Below are 21,385 nucleotides of genomic sequence, written 5' to 3'. Positions count from 1 at the left end.
TAATATTTTTCTTCTTGTTCAATTATACCTTTGTTTCAGTTCTCTGTTTTCACTGCTAAGCCTCATAAATGTGTTTTTTTAAAGGTGTTTTTTTTGCAGTTGATCCGCAGAATGTTGCCAACTGAAATTAATCTGAATCTTATTAATATGAACATAAACTATTGCCATTGTGAATACTTTAAACACCTACACACCACAGATATTCTGAAAAAAAAAGGTTTTCCATTTAATGCAGCTGGCTCGAAAGATGCATGCATGTCATTTATCCAGCTGACCTGATTTTTATGCTCCTGCTTAATTTGTGCAATTAATTGTCCTGCTGCCAGGACACTGACTGCTTGATTTGGTTCCAACTCCCATATTTAACTTTAATTTGATTGCCAGATTACAGGAAAGCAAATTGAGCCACCATGCATAAGAACAATCAGTTTTAGTGGAGCTGCTTTCAGGCAATGATGTTTCAGTTATTGTTCAGGAAATTGTTTTGGTCAACTTCATGATGTCCTTCAACCTTTTGATGTTCTCCTTTTCACAACAAAATGTAATTTATCCTGTTACTTTGTTTTAATATGCAACAAAGTCATAGTTGTACAGCACAAAATAGGCCTTTTTTCCCCCCAACTAGTCCCTGCCAACCAATATGCATATCTAAGCTAGACACAAAGTGTTGGAGTAGTCAACAGGTCAGACAGCATCTCTGGAGAAAAAGGGTGGGTGGCGTTTTGTCGCCTATCCTTTTTCTCCAAAGATGCTGCCTGATCTGCTGAGTTACACCAGCATTTTGGGTCTATCTTTGATGTAAACCAGCATCGGCAGTTCCTTTCTACACAGTATATCTGAGCTAATTCCATTTATCTGCGTTTGGCCCATGTTCCTCTAAACCTTTCCTCTACGTGTACATTTTTAAATGACCTTTAAACACTAAAATTGTGATTAAACAGTGCAATTTATTCTCACGAGTTATAAAGTTGAGATTTGACCATAACAATAACCAGTTTCTCTCTTTTATTATAAAAGCTGTATTTTGTATTCACCCATCGTACACAGGGTGAGTCCAGTCACAGATAGCTATACTAATTCTCCCTTGTCTCTGAACAGAAACAACATTCTGGTGCCATGGTGACTTGCTTAAGGGCCTGTTTGGCGATATTTGGGCGACTGCGGAGCGCCAGTGACTGACGCCCGTAAAACCGTCAAATTGCACGACATACACACTGACGTATGCTGTCATGCGAGTGATGCCCGGTTTTAATATATTAATGTTTAAAATCCATGCATTGAAGGAAGAATATTTTACAGCCCATCTGTGGTCCTTAACCCTAACCCTAACCGGGCGTCACCTACAGGACAGCATACGCCAGCGTGTGACAGGGCGCACGACATGATGAGACAACCAAATGTCGCCGCAGGATTTTGAACATTCCAAAATCCTGGGGCGACAGGGAAGCACCACGCATTACCGCGCGTCACGACCCGACCACGACGCGACAAACTCTTTTTAGGCTGTCCCCTGAATGTTGCCCAAATGTCATCCAAGTGGGATGGGCCCTTTAGTTATTCACCTTTTCCCAGTTCTCTAGATGGTGCTTTTGTTGGTGTTCAACACTTGTTCGCTATCCATGGCTTAAAAGTCGTTAATTCACAACAGAAGACTCTCACACCATCTTGTGGAGGAAAATTGCTGTGGCAGGCACCTCTCCCGAACTAATTGAGCCCACTCTCTCTCCCTCTCTCATTGAGCCCACTTTTCAGCCACTGAGTATCACAGAGTTGGAATTTGATACCTCCAATTTCGTTTGGACCTTCGTTTGGACCTCCAGGGGTCCAAATGACAAATAAATTGATTCTGATTCTGATTCTGATTCTGATTCTCTGTCTTTGTGTGGACCACTTGGATCACAGGTTTTAACATTGCATGTTGATACATTATTTAATTCCTCAGTTATAATGAAAGTCAACTTTCATCAAATATTTGGTGAACAAACCGTGCACTTAATACTTGTACTGTTTGTTCGCATGACCTGGAAGTTGAAAATAAGAATGAAATCATTTGAACACTGCAACTCTCCAGATCTGGATCTGTAGACAGCTGTTGAAATTTTACCTAAAGATGTTAAACCACTGTAGAGAAAGATATTGGTTTACAGAAAGAGATTTGAAGACTGGACCATTGTCTCAGTTCCCAGCTCGACCATATAAAGAAACAAATGAGTTCAGATTTGCTACTGTGGTTGACTCGTTGCCTCGGCAAGGCCACCAGCATAATCAAGCACCAGTCTCTCCCCGGACACTTCCTCGTCTGCCCTCTCCCATCAGGCAAAAGGTGCAGAAGTGTGAATCCGAATACCACCAGATTCAGGGACAGTTTCTTCCCAGCTGTTATCAGGCAACTGAACCATCCTATCACCAACTAGAGAGCGGTCCTAAGCTACCATCTATCTCATTGGAGACCCTCGGGCTACCTTTAATCGGACTTTACGGGACTTTATCTTGCACTAAACATTATTCCCGTTATCCTGTGTCTGTGCACTGTTGGTGGCTCAGTTATAATCATGTATAATCTTTACGCTGACTGGATAGCATGCAACAAAAAGCTCTGAATACATGACAATAAACGTATGTTGAAGTGTTTGGGTATTCTGCTCAAGTAGATTTAAAAGACCTCATGATATAATTCTGAACAAGAACAGGGCACTCTCAAGTTTTTTAAAATTACTATTATCACTCAACTAATGTCAGTAAATCTCTGGCCGTTGTTGCATTTTTATTTGTAGGGTTGTGCTTGGTAGAAATTGGCTGCTATATTTCCATCATACTGCAATGAATTAATATAAACAATCCTGTAAAGTTCCGATGAGTAATGAGCAATTGAAGGGCTCTATAAATTCAGGTATTTCTTTATACAGCCCCTTCTGAGCGAAACTCAGTTTATTTTAGATCAGGATAGCATTTGGCACAATTTATTTCACCAATATATCTTTAATTTTTTCAAAAGGCAAATAGACTCATCTTGGATTTAATTATATTTCAGAAATGTACTGTATTCAAGATTGAAATTGAAGTGTAGTGCTAAATATGTTACGATGAGCTCACTGAATGTTGCAGTTCTGTTTTGTACCGTGTATATACTTTGGGAAGCTTTCATGTCCCTGAATGGTAGAAACATTGACCTTCAGTGTCTGATGGTTAATGTATTCCTGGAAGAGCAGTATAGCAGCTGTCTTTGACAAATGCTTGGTATAGTTGATGAGAACACAAGTTCGTTCATCCCCACATACTCTTAACATTTGAACTTGGCACCGTGCCTATTGATGGGTGAAATTAGTTAGTGATCTGCTGTTGTCTAGACACAATATTGGATTTTGGTGAGTTTATAATGCTTTTTGCTGTTCATCTATTAATTTAAACAATGAAAACTTTGGATAATTCTGTTAAGATATTCATGTTCCGTTGGATCTCTCAGATATCAAGTAGAGTGAATCGAATTGGCTGAAGCTTGGCGTGTGAGATGATGGAAAGCTGAGATGTGTTGTACCTCTGGCAAGACAACAGACCCTTCAGTTCACAATGTGCTGAACATGATACCAAATTAAACTAATCTCCCCTGCCTGCATGTCATTCATATCCCTCCATTCACTGCACATCCATGCGCCTATCCAAAAGCCTCAAACATAATGGAGGAGGTTGGCATGTTGACTGTATAGAAAGTTTCTGAAAGTGTTAGGATACAAAACCATTGCTTGACTAGACCGTGGAACAGCTGCTCAAATTAGAAACAAGTCCCCAGATGTTCGAAGAAGACTTTATAATATCGACTGGACTAGAACCATCTTTGCTGTATCTGATTTTGGTGCCTAGGTGGATGCTGGGTGATCTATGCTTACATTGTATAAGCGTAGTGGTTATAGCAAAATAAATGTCATGGGTAGTTAAGTCTACAATATTGCACTGGGTCCAGAGTCACATATAAACTAGACTGTTAACGCTGCCTTTCTAACTCTGAACTAACAATTTCTGAACTATGTGGGTGGTTTCAGTTATTGAGGTCAGATTTGTTTTGTAAATTCCAGATTATTTAATTCACAATTTAAATTTCATCTTTATCATGGTGATATTAAAACTTGCATCTCCTCGTTGTTCATCAAGCCTTTGGATTTCCAGTCAATAATTTAATGGAGATGGAATAATTTAATGGAGATGCCATCAGCAATACCCCCTTACTAATGTAAAGTTGGTTGCATTACAAACATGTGTATTTTTGAATGTGAGAATTAGTCAGAATTGTCGGGCAACCTGAATAGCAGCCTGAATTTACCCCTTGCCTGTCAGGCAGAAACCCATGTAGACAAATTGTTACGTTTTAGATGAGAGATCTTATTTCTGGAGAGTTTCTGATGAAGGGCACTAAATTGAAGAAACACTAACTCAATTTCCCCCTCCATAAATGTTGCCTAACCTGGTGTAATAAGAATTTTGTGTTTCTATTTCAAATTTCCAAAATTGGCATATTTTGCTTTTGTTCTTAAAAAATAATTGAATTTTGAAATGAAAAAACAGCATACAACAGTCAAACAGTGTTAGATACTGCTCGCACATAGATACTTTATACAAAATAAGACCAAATCCTAAATAAAATGGTCAGGTGTAGTTCAATTTCACAGTGTAATGAAGGAGGTCCAGATCACATTTAATTTTCTTTATTGGCAATCCCTCTGGGTCAAGAATGATTTGCTTCTACTGCATTTCTGAAAGTTCTAAGGTGGCTGATGAAGCCCAAGTGGGAACCAAGGACTAGCAAGCACGCAGCTTGTCTTTGACAGATTGGGCGAGTAGTTTGGTAGTTTATGCTCCTACTTTTCTTTATCAGCTTCCATTTGCTCCCAATCAAGGGACCTATTATTTTTTCCTGTTAAACATTCCTTCTTCATTGCCAGGCTTTCCCATGAGTCAGTGGTATGATATACTTTTCAATGCAGCTTTGAAAAGATACTTGAATTGTTTTCTTTATTCATCTGGCAATCTCTTGCCTTGACGGTGCTCAGAATAGAGTGCCTGGTTCAGGAGCTTGCTGTCAAGATGTGCACAATGTGGTCTGCCACTGGAAACTGAGTGAGTGTTAGAGCCTCAATGCTGGGGCTGGGAGAAGGTGGCTGTCATAAGAGCAATCAGTTTGGCGGATTTGAAGAGACAATAATAATGATGACAAATTTGACATTTTGTTCATTTAGACGAAAATTACAGTAATCCCATGCGAAGTGAGTTGGATGAGTTGGAAGAGGAGATTAAAAGAAGAACTAAAGAGGAGGAACTGAGAAGAAAGAAACTGAGGGATAAGGAAGCAGCAATGGTATTTAATCCCCGACCGAGCAAGTTCATGGACCTGGATGAACTACAAAATCAGGGTGAGTGCTTCCCTGCCACTTGGTGTGTGACCTGTAATATCACGTTTATTTGAAGTTAATATGAACAGAAATGAATTTATGGCTAAACCTCTAGGCCTCTAATAAACTATCACAGTAGAGATCTGATGCCGGCAATCCTTTCAGTTTTATACTGTCTCCACTCTTTAAGTGGAAGATCGTTTGACCTAATTGTTGACTTCTGCAGTTCCCTGTGTTTGCCTATTCCATTTTGGTGAGCTTTTGAGAATATTGTGCTCCCCATATTCTTGGTACCATCATCATAGAAGTTCATATAGACTCCAAGGATTGTTGCTGAGTAGTCTGGTAATGATTGGTGTGAATGATAATATTTATGCCCACTGGTTTCTCAATTTGGCTTTATGCTAGGCTGGTCAGAATATGTGATCTACAAAACGATTAAATGAATAATGTCTGAAAGATAGTGTGCAATAGCAGAGGAAGGCAAATTTGCACTACCTCACAGAAGAGCTTGCTCAGCTTGAATCAACATAACAGACCTTTGCAGCCGGCTTCCGTTGCTCAATAAATACCCGTTTTGCTTTGAAATATGAATGACTGGCTTGCAAAACAAAATCCACCAATATGGCTAAAAGGAAACACAGAGAAATAACTTGTATATTTCCATCTGTGTGCTCCCCATCAAAGTTTGTGGTTATAAGATACCTGCAAGTTGGAAAAATATCAATCTATATAAAGGACATTGGTGAACAGGACTGCTTCATTTGTCAGTGTAATGTAGTTTGATGCTTTACAAAGGTTATGTCTATACACATTAGAAGTTTTGTTTTGGAATTGGCGAAATCTCTCCGTAATCAAGGCAATTTTATCTTAGCTTCATTCAAACTATTACAAAAGTAAATTTACTCATGTTCACAGATTCATAGAGTTATACAGCATGGAACCAAACCTTTTGGCCTTTCTTGTCCATATTGACAATTATGCCTATCTATGTTAATCCCATTAGTCTGTCTTTGGCCCATATCCCTCTGAACATTTCCTATCCATCTGCCTATCCAAATGTTTTTTAAACGTAACTGTACTGCCTCTACTATTTCCCCTGGCTTATTGGTTTATTGCAGTTAGTCATACTTTAATTGCATTGATTAAATTAGAATGAGATGTCGTTTTAACATAAATCCATTTTTTAATTTTCCTCATTTTCAACCACTTCCAAATCTCCCCAAATTGGCCCTATAGTGGATTTGATCTGGTTGTCACTGCATAACACATTGGTGTTTTTCAGTTTCTGTGTTGGTAGAGCTATTTCAATGTTACAGCTAGTGAATAATGCAAAGCTGTGCATATTGCAGGATTGGAGTTGGTGTGTTTTTAGTGAGGTGTGATCCACCCATCCAGCACTAATTATTTTCTGGACCATGCATTGTTAAGATTCTGCTGCATTATTGCTCTGGTTATTACTCCAAAAGTGCAAAGATAGAATTGGTCCCTTTGTCTCCACTTCAATTAAATGTATTATCCTGGATTGCAAGAGGGAGCAGATCTCTGATGTTTCCTTACGGATCTTGTGACTTTCTAATTTTGCAAATAAGAGGTCATTAAACCACATAATGGTTTACTCAGTTAACATCGCCTGTCCTTTTAAGGCTTCATAAACAAGGGTCTGGGTCTGAATTTAATTGTACTTTGGTGTGGGAAAGATAGATTGGAATGTGATTATAAATGTCTCTCACCAGGTAAGCACTGCAGCTTGAAACTTTTAAGGCCCTCAAAGCTATAAAAAAAATGAATTTATAAATGTTCAAAGCAAAACATTTAGTTTGAAAGAATTAGTTCTTAATAAATTTTTGCCAGTGTTAAGTTTTGATATTGCATTTTAATAAATGTTTAATTTAGTGCATGTGCAAAAAAAAAAACCTGCTGTTGCCTCTGCAGGGAAGACTGACAAGTTTGAGAGATCATTGCAGGAGGTAGACTCTCTATTAGAACAGTCTTTCCGTCTTGAACAGAAGGATGACTTGGCTGCAGCGCTCAATCTCTGCAATGAAGCTGTGTGTAAGTAACCCTAACTGCCTCTGCTGCTCGCAGACTAAATGCTGTGCTAACCAGTTATGAAATCCTGCCCACTATAACCTGTTCTTTGCTTGGATAGAAACGGAACCTAAACCAGTTATACCTTTTTTTCCCTTTATGTGCATGTCAAATTCCCAATTGGACAATCTACATGTGGAAAAGTTGTCTTGAAATCATTTCATGAATACTTTAAGGATAATTTTTGTTTTGAATTGATAATTGAGTACCTGGATTTTCAAATTTAATATACATAGTAAAGTCTTGTTCTTTTAATTGTTCAGAACTATGGAAAGCTATTTAAATAATGTTTATCCTAAAATGCTCTTTTATGAGAAACATTTTATGTTAACTTCTCATTTGGTTTAAATCAAGGAGGTGCAAAACTAATTTATTTTCTTAAAATATATTGACAATAATTAATCTGACTGATAAGTTCAAATTTATGCTGTTTGGTACATTGAAAATACAGATTCTCAGTATTACAAATTAGCAGTTCATTTCACATTTCTTTCATGCTTTTGATCATTTCTATGTCTTTGAACATGCCTAATTTCACTGAAGAGTAATGTTTGTGTCACACATTCACTTTAATTTGGCTTTTGCTCAGCTGTGTGAAGCCATATGTGTCCTTAATAAGATACGTGACTCATTTGCATTTGATCTGACTTTTGATGATTTTCTTTACAACCATCATTTTTGTAATTAAAGCAGTATAACAATGCTGTTCCAAACACCGCTAACATTGCATCAGAGCATTTTGTGAGTTTCTCATACTTTTATAATTGCATGTTGTTTGAGTCTGCGTGTGCATTTTTTTTCTGCTGTTTTGCATTTTAGCTAAACTAAGACTTGCTATGCATGAAGGCAGTGCCATCACACACAGCAGAGCCCTTGCTGATAAGAAGCTGCATATTTGCATGAAGAAGGTTCGAAGTCTGCAGGAGAGCATGCAACCATCCACCCACTCCCCACCAACTGGGGACTCTGTGACTGAATGCAAAAGGTAGTATCCTTAGGATTAAGAGGGGGCAAAATATCAGGTGAATTAGGTTTGAGCTTAAAGGAAGCCATCCTGTGAAATAAGACATAGAAAGTTAGCCTTAGTTAAGCAAAATATACAAAAACCACAACAGTAACATTTTTTCAAGATGCCATTTAAAAAGAGAAATTTGCAGAACTCCTGTGAAGTGCTATGGCACTTGTACGAATTAAAAGAGGTTGCTTCTTTGAATCTAAAATTGTAATAAAACAAAATTTTGTGCATATGTGCATTCATATTTTTAAGTGATTTGAACAAAGGCTGCGTGGTGTAGGCCATTTCTTTGAGGTTTGTTATAATTTCTAATCCATTTAATCAGAATATTTGCAAATGTTAATTTGAAATGTGCATGGAGGCTCCACAGTGAACAACTCCACTGTAGTTTTCATTTCTTCGTGAATTTGAACAAGAATTGATTTTAAGCTTTTCCTCAGCAATTTCTTAGGTTTACTGCAAAATTACTCTTTTTGAAATAAATTGGATGCTGATATAGGATTTTAATGTGCAGTTTAATTAAACGTATTTGTTGGTGGAGATGTGCAAGCAGTGTGTGTGTTGTGTGTGGCCACTGTAAATTATTCACAATAAAATTTTGGAAGTAACACCATTCTTTATTTCAGTATGCAGGCTGGCCAGGTCCAAATACTGTTAGCATCGGAGAGAGTAATGGAACCCATCAGTGAGCCAGACCACAGGCCCAAACCTTCCCGTGCCCTGCCAGCCTCCCATCACCAGCTACAAGTCCAACATGCATCCCAGTTACACAGCCCTCACTCCGAATCGCATGGCCAAGCTTTTGCTACATCGACTTCTGAACTAAAATGGAACCAATCTGCCAGCTATACCAATGAGCTTCCGTCTTTCCGCAAATGCAATTGGGTTCAAGGGGAGAAGGTGGAGGAGAAATGTGTAAGTGGTGCAGTGAACATGTGTCAGGTGAAAAATAATGATGAACCAGTGGACGAGTCACTGGACTGTTTCCCACACAATTACAAACTGAAAATGAACAAACATGGCTCCTTGCCTTTGCTTACTTCTGAATATGGAGACATAAGTCACACATTTTCCTCACCGTCTCCCCACTGTCAGGTGTTGACACCAAGAGATGAAATAGATTTGTATCCAAAGATCAAGCCTCATTCTCTGTATTTCAATTCAAGGCAACTTGAATTGAACACGACTGATACCAGTATATCTCCATCTACAACTTTGTCGTCCACGAACTTGAAGTGGACCTCTGACCAACCTTCTACTCCTGAAGCAATTTTGAATTTGGAGTTCAACTCAAAGATTGAAGGTACCCATTCACCAAAGATCAAGACAACAGTTGATATGGGTAATGTACAGTCAACAACAGCACAGATTCAAAGATTAAATGCAACGCTGGGCCAGGGAAATGAAGATGTTAATTACAAAAGAGTGCATTCCAATTCTCGGCCAAAGAAAATGGATCAGGAAGTATTGCAGCTACCTCTGAATAATAATCAACAGGTAGCGTTTCTTCAGAGCAAGGATCAGTTGGACAGTGAAAAGTGGCCTATTGACAGCTTGTATTCTTCCCAGGTTTCAGATGCACCATTAGATTGTAAAACTGAGGCACCTGCTCCTCTACCAGTACCTTCATACAGACCAAAGACAAATACTGTTGCAAGAGATCTGAGCTGCCATTCTGGTGCATCAGATTTTCTATCTGACCCTCCAACAGATGATACATGTGATCAAAAATACCAACGTATTGTCCAGTCACTTTTCGGAGACACCTGTTTAAACAACAACTCTGGTTCGATTAGACAGCAGCATGAACATTCCACAAGTTCTCCTGTACCTGTAGACCACTGGATTGATGATATAAGAAAACATTATGTGCCTCGGTCAGATTGCCGAAACAGTGAACAGCAACACCTGCATAGTAAACAGCCCAGCCAAGAAAGTAACACGCATGGTCATGGGCAACACATGCAGCTGATTAATGCTAAAGATCAGGACATACAGCTGGAGTTTTCAGAGCTGGAATCCCTCTATCAAGCAAGTCTGCAAGCTTCGGATAATAGGAGATACTTACCAGGTAGACAATTGGCCGAGAAAGTCACCAGGCAAAGTAGCGTTAAACCAGGTGAGAAGATGCAACATGTAGTGAACAAAAAATATTGCTGCATATTTTATGGAAAGTGGGACATGAGTTTGGATGTACTGTTTATGGTATTCAGTAGCTAATGACCAATTACCCAAGCATTCAAAGTCTCGTGTAGGATCTGAGAATTTGTTTTCTGAGAAGGCACGAAGGAAAGATCTATTATTTTTCTAAATTACAGTAAGATTTGGATTAATAATTAAATCTCATTATTACTAGGTATCCTCCTGTCTGCTTCACTATTTTGGTGAGTTTGCAAATCGTTCAAATAGATCTTGACTGTGGTAAAGAAGAAAAATTCTTGATTTTTATTCTCCACATTTAGTTTGACCATCGTTCTACTTCCTGGCCCCTATTATTTCCACCCTGTGTAGCATGAACTGCTATCAATATGCACTTCTAGCAAACACAAAGGCCACCTTGTTTTCTTGCAAACTACTGTTTCATTTTTAAACTCTTTTGCCTCAAGTTGCTGAACACGTTGCCACTACCCAAATCCATATCCCCTTTTTATACCTGATTCAGTTTTAGCAATGATCAGCAATGCCATTTTGACCATGAGCACAATTAATCACTTGTGCAACCTAGTCAGTCTCTATTTTCAATAAATGCCCAGGCATATCTCCTTCGATCATTGCCTTTGGATCACTGTTCTTTTCTCATATCTTCAATTATTTTCCTATTGATTGTAATACACCATCTTGCAAAGGTGACCGTTCCTGTCTTTGAACTGGTATTTTGGAATCCCTGAGGGTTGACCTTTGATCACCTTCAGCTGTATCTTAACCCTTGATGACATTATTCATTAACATGTACATACCTTACCATGTGCATTATGTTGGTAATGTTTGTAAGATAAAAACAGCGGTTGAATGGCAGAGTAGACTTGATGGGCCGGATTCTCTTCCTATCAGTTACGAACATGAACAGTACATCCTTAAAGTACCTAGCCAATCCGCACATATGAAGGGTGAAACAGTTAATGGTACTTCCTTCACAGCTGCAGATTGACTTTCTACGCATTTCCAGTATTTTGTCATTATTCCAGATTCCCTGAATATGTAGTTTACGACTTTTTGCAATTTTTGTTGTTTTTTTCTCTCTACTTCTATCTTTAACACATAATGCCACCTTTAGTTTAGTTTGAATTTATTTCTGCTTGATTTCCAGTTGGTTGGTTGTCCTTGAGTTTATAGAAAGGTTGTATTATGTAACGTATAACATGTACATCTTGGTAAAGGGGATGAAATAACCATTGCTTCAGTGGAATGAATCGAGTACAGCAATTTATAATCTCGAATAGCTTAATAAAAATTGCAGAGTAGAATGAAGAAGTTTGGTGATCGTATGAGCTTGAACTGTTCCTTGGCCCACATAAAACAATTTCTACTGCAGCTGCAAGTTGCACACTGCTTCTTTCCTGGATTATCACCATCCTTCCCAGTCATACTCCCTGTTACCTCTACCTCCAGATCTTAACTGCATACATGACACATGTTGCCAATCCCCAGCTGTGGATGCACACCTGTCCACATTTCCAACCCTATCTCTGACATTACTATTGCATTTATTTATCTTTTTATCTAATTTCACATAGACTGGCAAACATTGATGTTACAGACTGACATTAGTCCACAGACCTCTTGTTGAGGAACACTAGAAAAGAGCACAATTAACAGAGGATCTAGGACCACCGTTGAAATATCTGGGACCTTTTTTTGATGTTTCAGCAGTGTTTAGGGGATGCAGTGCTTTCATAATGAAGTTGTATGTGTTTTATGACATAGTAGATCATCCTTTGGAGGCCAATTTATTTAAAATCAATAATCTAACTACACTTGGATACTTTAAATAAAGGAAATGTTAATATTTCTGATGTGTGTGCCAATAGTTTCTGCACAAAACGCTACAAGAAAACACTTCTCTCCGCCTGAAAGAGGGCGATCAAAGACTCCGACTGCAGAGATTGAGCGCAGTGCTTATCGAGCAGCTGTACCAGTGAGCACAAAGGTACGTGATAGCTTTGTAAGACACGGCACGTATTGTTCCTTACTTGTTATAAATTTCATTCTGAATTGAATTGAAGTTTAATCTGCTTTTAAATATGATGCAATGTGCTAGGTTCAACTATTTATGTTAAATTGTTGCTTTCTCTCAGGCTGTTCATGTTTAATGGTGCGAATAAATAGTGTATTAGGGTAAATTGTGCATATCTAACAGCTTAAAGTCTTCGGTTACCATTTTGAAAGATATATCTTGATCTTTTGAGAGAACGTTTGATTTATCAAAATGATTCTTCTGTCGGGCAAATTAAAACACTGTGCCAATCTTCTCGTGAAGAATCTGTGGAATAATCCAAATGAAATATAAATGGTTGCATCGTGGCTTGGTTTGGCAACTTAAGCTCCCAGGAGCTGAAAAAGATGCAGAAAGTTGTAACCACTGCCCAGTCCATCATCGGCTCTGACCTCCCCACCATCGAAGGGATCTATTGCAGTTGCTGCCTCAAAAAGGCAGCCAACATCATCAAGGACCCACACCATCCTGGCTTCGCACTCATCTCTCCGCTACCATCGGGCAGAAATGTACAGGAGCCTGAAATCTGTTACATCCAGGTTCAGGAACAGCTCCTTCCCCACAGCCATCAGGCTATTAAACTCGCCAACAAACTGACTCTGAACTGTAACAGCCTTTTGCACTTTATATAACCATATAACAATTACAGCACGGAAACAGGCCATCTCGGCCCTTCTAGTCCGTGCCGAACACGCATTCTCCCCTAGTCCCATCTACCTGCACTCAGACCATAACCCTCTATTCCTTCCCCGTCCATATAACTATCCAATTTATTTTTAAATGATTAAATCGAACCTGCCTCCACCACCTTCACTGGAAGCTCATTCCACACAGCTACCACTCTCTGAGTAAAGAAGTTCCCCCTCATGTTACCCCTAAACTTCAGTCCCTTAATTCTCAAGTCATGTCCTCTTGTTTGAATCTTCCCTACTCTCAGTGGGAAAAGCTTATCCACGTCAACTCTGTCTATCCCTCTCATCATTTTAAAGACCTCTATCAAGTCCCCCCTTAACCTTCTGCGCTCCAAAGAATAAAGACCTAACTTGTTCAACCTTTCTCTGTAACTTAGTTGCTGAAACCCAGGCAACATTCTAGTAAATATCTGCTTATTTATGTGTATATTGAACTGAACTGTTTAAGAAGGAACTGCAGATGCTGGAAAATCGAAGGTAGACAAAAGTGCTGGAGAAACTCATTGGGTGCAGCAGCATTTATGGAGCTGAACTGTTCTTTATTTTTGCTCACAATATTTTGTTGTGCTGCAGCAAGCAAGAATTTCATTGTCCTATCTGGGGCACATGACAATAAACTGTCTTGACTTGAGTTGACTTGAAAATACTCAGCAAATCAAGCTGCATCTGTGGAGAGATAAACAGATTTAATGCTTCAGGTCAATGAACTCTCATGAATAAATTGGAAATAAAGCTGTTTCTAATGAATGCATTTTAAGGCTGCTCGAGAAATAGCCATTGACGTTGAAGGGAAATGAGTCCAAGTGAAGAATATGTATGCATTTGTATCATTGGGAAGCAGCTAGTCAAATTAATTAGGGCATGAGTTAACAGATTTTAGAACTTTTCCTAAACTGTTCTCCATTTTTTACTTTAAAATGTATTTATGTGTACATCTCATTTTATAAGGTGCATTTCAATGAGTTTTCTCCAAGAGAAAACTTGGAAAATGACAGTTACAGTGCAGAGAATTTCCGTCGTATTGCTCGCAGCCTGAGTGGAACCATCCTCGCCCACAGAGAGAATCCTGTGGTTATTCCTCACAGTATCGTAAGTAAAACATCCTGCGGCAACAAAGGCATAAAATGGCTGTCTGAATTGGCCTTGAGTGAATTGAATACATTTTAAGCAGTTTATTTCCTTTGTCTCCATGAAATGTTTTTTCATTTTGTCATTGTTCGCTTATGTTGGAAGGAAACAACAAATGTGAGAAAACAAGTGGAGCCTCAAAACAGATCAGTCAGTTCCTCTTCATTGACTGCGACCAAAGGCCCCTCCCCTGATCCTCTTGTGTTAGCCTCCTACCCTCAACATCATCCCTTCCTACCACAACACCTCTCGTTTGATCCACTTCAGCCCAACATGTCTGGTGATGCAAACAGAGCTTCAGGTAATCCTGCTTGCACAAAATACTATAATTTACGTCTTTTTCAGTGTACATTTGTCCAAACGTTTGTCTATAAAGCCCTTGTCTAGCTAGTGCTAATTTCATATGGTACTATTTCACATATATATCAGTATTAAGATATCAATTAGGATGTGTTTAAACTGTTCACCGTGCTATTCGCGCATGTAGTTTGCAACATAAGATTTGTTTGATCATTTGCTGGCATTCAGCATATGCCAATAAATCGGAAAATTGTATAATTTCTGACATGTTTGTGCCATTTATTTTTATTCTGTAGTAAGATTCAAAATATTTAAATAGCTAGAAACACACATGCAGTCTTGCTGTGGATTAAATCCAATGGATCATGAATGACTGCAGTATTGCAGCACACAGGGCAGCAAAGTGGCTCTACAGTTAGCGTTGCTGCCTCACAGGTTCTGGGTTCAGTTGGAAATTCTGTGGTGATTCCTGTGATCTGATATTATTTCAGCAATTGATTGGCTAGGACAGCCATGTAGAACATAGAACAGAAAGCACTAATAGGCCCTTCATCTCAGAATGTCTGTTGCCACCAAAGAAGCCAACTAAAACTAACCCTATCTGCCTGCCTGTGATCCATATGCCTCTCTTCCCTGCATGTTCATATGCCTTTTAAACATCATTATCATGACTGCTTCCAGCACCCGCCCTGGTACTGTGTTCCAGGCACCTTCCAATTTCTGTGTAACAAAAAACTTGCCCTGCATATGTCTTTTAAACTCTCTCCCCCCCCCCCCATCTTAAACATTTGCATTCCAGTGTTTGATATTTTTACCCCATCTATGTTTCTCATAATTTTATGAAATTCTATCACATCTCCTCTTAGCTCCCCTTAGTTGTTGATACCCTTTTGAAAATAATCCAGATTTCTTCATCCTCTCATTGTAGCGAATACTCTCTAGTCCAGGCGATACCCTGGTGCACTCTTTTACACCCTTTTCAAAGCCTCCACATCCTTCCTTTAATGGGAAAACTAGAACTGCATGCAATACACCAAATGTGTTCAAACCAAAGTTTTATAAAGATGCAACATGACTTACTATACTGCCTCAGTGGATGAGTTCTTCAGTGTGACATTCTCTTTGGTTCCTCTTTTATCTCCTAAGTCATGTCTGAAATATAGTAACTGGGCAAAGGCCAGAATATCACAATTCCATGCACTAATCCAGGGTCTAAATTCATCTCCCTTACCCATAACACTCCTTGCATTGGAACGTGTGCACTTCAGCCCATCAGTGCAAATGGTATTTATTTCATCAAGGTCTCTATTAGTTATGGTAAATGACTGAAGGATTAGTCTGAAGAATTGGAGTAGAATGTTGTTATTGCTGTTTTGATCTGATCAATATAATGATCTTAATTTACACGTTTTTTGTGGAAAATAGACAAGAACATCGAAAAACTACTGGCTGTGTTTGACCGGGGTGAAGCTCTCAACCACGAAAACTACCAGAGTGTTGCAGTGAACTATGGTACTTTGCCACGCTCGGAGAAGAGAATAACCTTAGGACAGAGACCCATCAGGAAAGACCAGATTAATGTTGCAAACATAATCAAGCAGAGAATTACTCAAGCAGTTCTTCCTGATAAGGCAAAGGTCGAACAACTTTGCAAAGATCCACCAAGCATGGCAACACTGAGCAGGTCACCATATCAAACCACACCTGAGGTGCCTGATAGTTTTGACACTTTTCCTGGGAATTACAGATTGAGGCATGGCATTGGCCAGAATACTTCTCCAAAAGGCAACTTCATGACAAATACTTTGGAACCTCAGAAATCTTGCTTTAAGTCTTCACGGTCCACTGTTTCAGGTCCTCTTCGTCTTGATGTACCTCCTGATGAGGATTGGAGGAAGACAGTTTACACCCAGTCTCAGCACAGTGATAGGAGGTGTTTGCCCAGCAGAACTGTTGCAAGGACCAATGGTACTGGTGTGTATTCAAGGAGGCCATTAGCTGAACAGACTACTTCACGACCTGCCACCAGAGGTTGCCCGTGTGCTCTATGCCAGCTGGTTCTCACAGATGCTGGTGAGGTCTACTGCCAGAACTGCAGTCAGTATATGGCACGATTTAAACAACGACACTGACCTTGGTGATCAGGCCAAAACCAATGATGGGTTTCGCGGCAATTATCTTAAAGTAGACTAATGCTGGGACTAAAAACTGATATTGCTACTAACTGAATGTATAGTAACTCTGTAAAAGTTATCACTTATCAGCTGTGATATTGAGAATTGATAGTGCGTTTAATGATTAGTATAAATGAAAACTGATGAAGGCTTGAGATAGAATTATTTAAATTATAAAATAAAAAATATTTGGTTATTATTTAGAAATTAAGTTTGAAGTTCTGATGCTGGATGTAGCAACTGCACTGCTATCCTGCAGATGTACATAACTATTGCAATTCTGCAATGTAATCTGACCAAGTAGTCTCTAGACACTGATAATTTGGATCATTACATTGAGGTAAAATGTGAAACATCTCTACTACAGTAGAATGATCTGAATGCATTTTATAGTTTACATGTTGTTAAGTTGTACCAGAAATTTTGCAGTACACAATTTAATTTGCCCAATTAAAATTAAAATTAATTGTTGAAATATTTTGTATTAAAATAAGTACAAGGACCACCTTTGTGATGTTTCTTAACATAAACCTCAAAATCTATGTAGGGCTTGATGGTTTCAACCTCAAAAAAATGATATTAAAAGTTTAAATCTAGCTACCGGATGTTTAAAATAAAAATACCGGATGCTAGAAATACTCACCAGGTCAGGCAGTACCTGGGAAGAGAAAATGGGTAACATTTAGGTCATCAGTCTGAATTGTTAACTCTTGTTTCCCACTTACTGGATGTGGTCTGATCTACTGTGTATCTCCAGCGTCGTACTGGATGTGGCCTGATCTACTGTGTATCTCCAGCATCTGTACTGGCGATGGATGTTTAATGTTTTCATCTACATTTTCTTTCTAATTTATCCAAGGTGTTTTGCAAATTTGATTTGTTAGGTTACTGGTTTTACAAATAATGGAGCGTGGAATTGGGTGGATCAGCAAGGTTCTGTAGAATCTGAACCCTGTTGTTCTTTCAGTGTGTATTTCTGCAGCAACTGATCAACTTCACATGCAGGAATCTCAGATGTTGGAACTCGAAGTGTATTAAATGATCAACCAGTGTGCAAATTCAGCTTTCTGTCCAGCTTTAATGCAATCCTAATTTGTTTGGTTGCGTACTTGGTTTCTTGCCAATTGTGAACAAGTTTTTATTTTTGTAACACTCATGTAAGAGCAAAAACGCATTGACATTCACTGTCTTGTGGAAATGTATATAATAGAAACTCTATTTGATTTTGGATCTAATGTTAGGGTATGGATATTGTTTCACAGAGGGCCACCAGGGATAAGATGCTGCTGTACACTCAGAATAATGAAGGATGGAGGTTAAATGTAATTATTGAAGTGTGTGTGTTCTCGGACATTGAGCTTGAGTGTGATGATGTGACAAATAGTGGAAAAGGAGATTGGATGTATGAAGATCGGATAATTAGCAGGAAGTTAGAAGGCAATGAGACGGCCATATTCAACGGGTTCCAGCCCAAAATAATCTGCTGGACCCAGAGGAGCTTGCCTTCAATTTCCTCTTATTCATCTATTATTTTTATGATGTGCATTATACTGCTTTGCGGAAGTTTGTAAAGCCTTGCCAATTTTCCAAACTGCTAAAGATCTATGTGAAGTGTCAGCAGTCAATGCTTAATATAAGCTGTTGTAATGTCTGCTGTTACATGGAAGTAACTGTTCCACCGGTGAGAGGAAAGTTATTTTCTGCTGTTCACACCCTTGTGTATATCTTGTAAAGATTACTGAATTTAAAAGTTACGGGTGTACATTTGTGGAGTTGAAGAATTTATTGCAGAAAATGGTTTACAGATTTTTACTGTACTTTCATACTTGTCTGCTTAGAATGCTTGATATTATTGCTAATGTATTCTTGTTAAAATGTGTACAGCTATTACAGCCGATGAAATGTGAACTGGAAAATGTATGTACCAATTGGTATTTAATTGCAGTGCTAGGAAATGCAACTCATATTTTTGCAATAAAGTATCCAAATGTGCTTATGCTAGTCATTGATCTAATCCTGATAATGTGCCAAAGGTTAAAACATTTTTCTCCTTCCCTTTTGTGAATTGAGATCGGTGAAGAGGGCTTATTGATGAACTGCACTGATCAAGTAGAAAAAAAGTTGTCTTTCATTTATAAAGATCTCAAACATTCTTCACATTCAAAGTGCAGTCACTTGTTACACAGAGCAAGATGGCAAGTATTTGCACGCAACTAGGACTAGGTGAATGACCAGTTCGATTGTCATCAGTGAGTCAATTGACATCCAAATGTAAGCCAGGATACTGCAAAAAAACCTTAGTATTCTGAGGAAATATTTTTCATGGTATTTAAGCACCGACACGGCCTTGGTTTACGTTTCAGCTCAGAGAACACAGTTCTCCTTTAGAACTACAATGATTCTGATCGATACGTTTAGAATAGTTGGAAGCCCACAGGATTGGTCAATTAATAGTTGTGGCGTGACAATTAAGTTATCTCACTAATAATCCATAGCCTTGAATTCAAATCAACCATGGTTGTTGTGGAATTTTGATAATGCTGATCACAAAACTATATGATCACAAAACTATCAGCTTATCGGAAATAGTTATGTGCTTTACCAACGTCAGGGGAAGAAATGTGCTGTCCTTACCCGTGTGGCCTGAAATGCCTCCAGCCCTACCAATATTGAGCACGCTTTGAAATGGCCTAGCAACACGCACATTTCAAAGGTGAAGGGAACAGGCAAATTCTGGTCTTGTCAGTATACCTAGGTGCTCAAAAAATATAAATTAAAAGAGAGGTATATAAACGAGGGGAAATTGGCCAAGATGCAAATTGGAACAATGCCACAAATGAATTGTTTAACCACTTAGCAAAATTCAGAGTTCAATTTTTTAATTAATCTTAAAACATACATGAGCGTGTTTCACACAACTTGTGATCCTGTGTCACGCATTGCTTAGGTCAAAGAACAAAGTTTCAGGGCTGCTTGCCACATTTATAATCAATATCATGTTAGGTGGGGTGATTTGGCATGCAAATGTATGGTAACTAATCTGCAAGAAGTTTCAGCAAAGCTCCTCATTGAAATGTGTTGGGCTCAATTCAGCAGGTTGGGGAGAGAGGTGCATGTTTAACTACCTTAATTTCCATTTAATTAACAGATATATAGCAGGGCTACATTTCCCCCCCCCCCTCTCTTTAGACATTTGATGTTTCTTTTTTATTGGCCTATTAAAATAAGAAATACCTAGACTTCATTATCTGCACTTTAAATCTGTTCACAATAAACTATTGAGGGAAAAACTGTTGTAAATGTAATTAGCATACACAATATTTTGAGATCTCAGTTGTGGCTCAACTGTTTCAACTTAAGATGATTGGCAAGAACTAGGCTGACATCTAATGGCAGAGAGCATGCCGGATTAACTTTGATGTGGTCTTTCGGAATGGCTGAGTGGTACCTGAAAAATCAGATGACATACTATCAAAGAAGCAGAGGGCGTTTGCTAAATTTCCTAGTCAATATTTTTCTCAACTAGACCTGCTGAAACAGATTATTGAATCTGATGGTACACAAATGCTGGGGGGGGCGGGAAGGAAAAAGAAAGGAAGAGGCATAGGCTGTGGGAGAGCTGGGAAGGGGAGGGGAAGGAAGGAGAAAGCAAGGACTACCTGAAATTGGAGAAGTCAATGTTCATACTGCTGGGGTGTAAACTACCCAAGCAAAATATGAGGTTGCTACACCTCCAATTTGTGGTGGAACTCACTCTGGCCCTGGAGGATGCCCAGGACAGAAAGGTCAGATTCGGAATGGGAGGGGGAGTTGGAGTGCTGAGCCACCGGGAGATCAGTTTTATTATTGCGAACTGAGCGGAGCTGTTGGGCGAAGCGATTGCCAAGCCTCACCAATGTAGAGCAGTTTACACCTGGAACAGCGGATGCAAATGATGAGGTTGGAGGAGGTGCAGGTGAACCTCTGCCTCACCTGGAAAGGCTGCTTGTGTCCTTGGATGGAGTCGAGGGGGGAGGTAAAGCGACAAGTGTAGCATTTCCTGCAGTTGCAAGGGAAAGTACAAGGGAAGGGGGTGGTTTGGGTGGGAAGGGACAAATTGACCAGGGAACGGTCTCTGCGGAAAGCAGAAAGGAGAGGAGATGGGGCCAGTGGTGGGAACCAATTGGAGGTGCCGAAAATGTCGGAGGATTATGTGTTTTATGCGACGGCTGGTAGGGTGGAAGGTGAGGACAAGGGGGACTGTCCTTGTTACGAGTGGGGGGGAATGGGGTGTGAAAATGGAGCTACGGAATATAGAGGAGACCCTGGTGAGAGCGTCATCTATAGTCGAAGAGGGGAACCCCCGTTCCCTAAAGAATGAGGACGCTCCGATGCCCTGGTTTGGAACACCT

General features: G+C 39.2%; 1 protein-coding gene across 6 annotated transcripts in view; it reads left to right on the top strand.

Moving 5' to 3' along the window:
* Positions 1 to 18,986, top strand: part of LOC129712978 (inactive ubiquitin carboxyl-terminal hydrolase 54-like) — an 83,591-nt gene extending 64,605 nt beyond the window's left edge. For 4 of the 6 annotated variants that reach the window (XM_055661806.1, XM_055661803.1, XM_055661804.1 and 1 more), the window contains 8 exons: positions 5,229 to 5,402; positions 7,317 to 7,436; positions 8,292 to 8,457; positions 9,114 to 10,606; positions 12,516 to 12,634; positions 14,341 to 14,481; positions 14,626 to 14,821; positions 16,246 to 18,986. In XM_055661806.1, the coding sequence (XP_055517781.1) occupies positions 5,229 to 5,402; positions 7,317 to 7,436; positions 8,292 to 8,457; positions 9,114 to 10,606; positions 12,516 to 12,634; positions 14,341 to 14,481; positions 14,626 to 14,821; positions 16,246 to 16,952 (3,116 nt within the window). In that variant the 3' untranslated portion in view covers positions 16,953 to 18,986. Of the gene's footprint in view, positions 1 to 5,228; positions 5,403 to 7,316; positions 7,437 to 8,291; positions 8,458 to 9,113; positions 10,607 to 12,515; positions 12,635 to 14,340; positions 14,482 to 14,625; positions 14,822 to 16,245 lie in introns of those variants that run through there. The other 2 variants (XM_055661808.1, XM_055661809.1) reach the window with 2 other exon arrangements.
* Positions 18,987 to 21,385: the final 2,399 nt, after the last annotated feature.

Source organism: Leucoraja erinacea, chromosome 34, assembly GCF_028641065.1.
Source record: "Leucoraja erinacea ecotype New England chromosome 34, Leri_hhj_1, whole genome shotgun sequence".
NCBI classification, from domain to species: Eukaryota; Metazoa; Chordata; class Chondrichthyes; order Rajiformes; family Rajidae; genus Leucoraja; species Leucoraja erinaceus.
The sequence above is the reverse complement of the archived record's forward strand: the minus strand, read 5'-3'. Positions and strand labels throughout refer to the sequence as shown.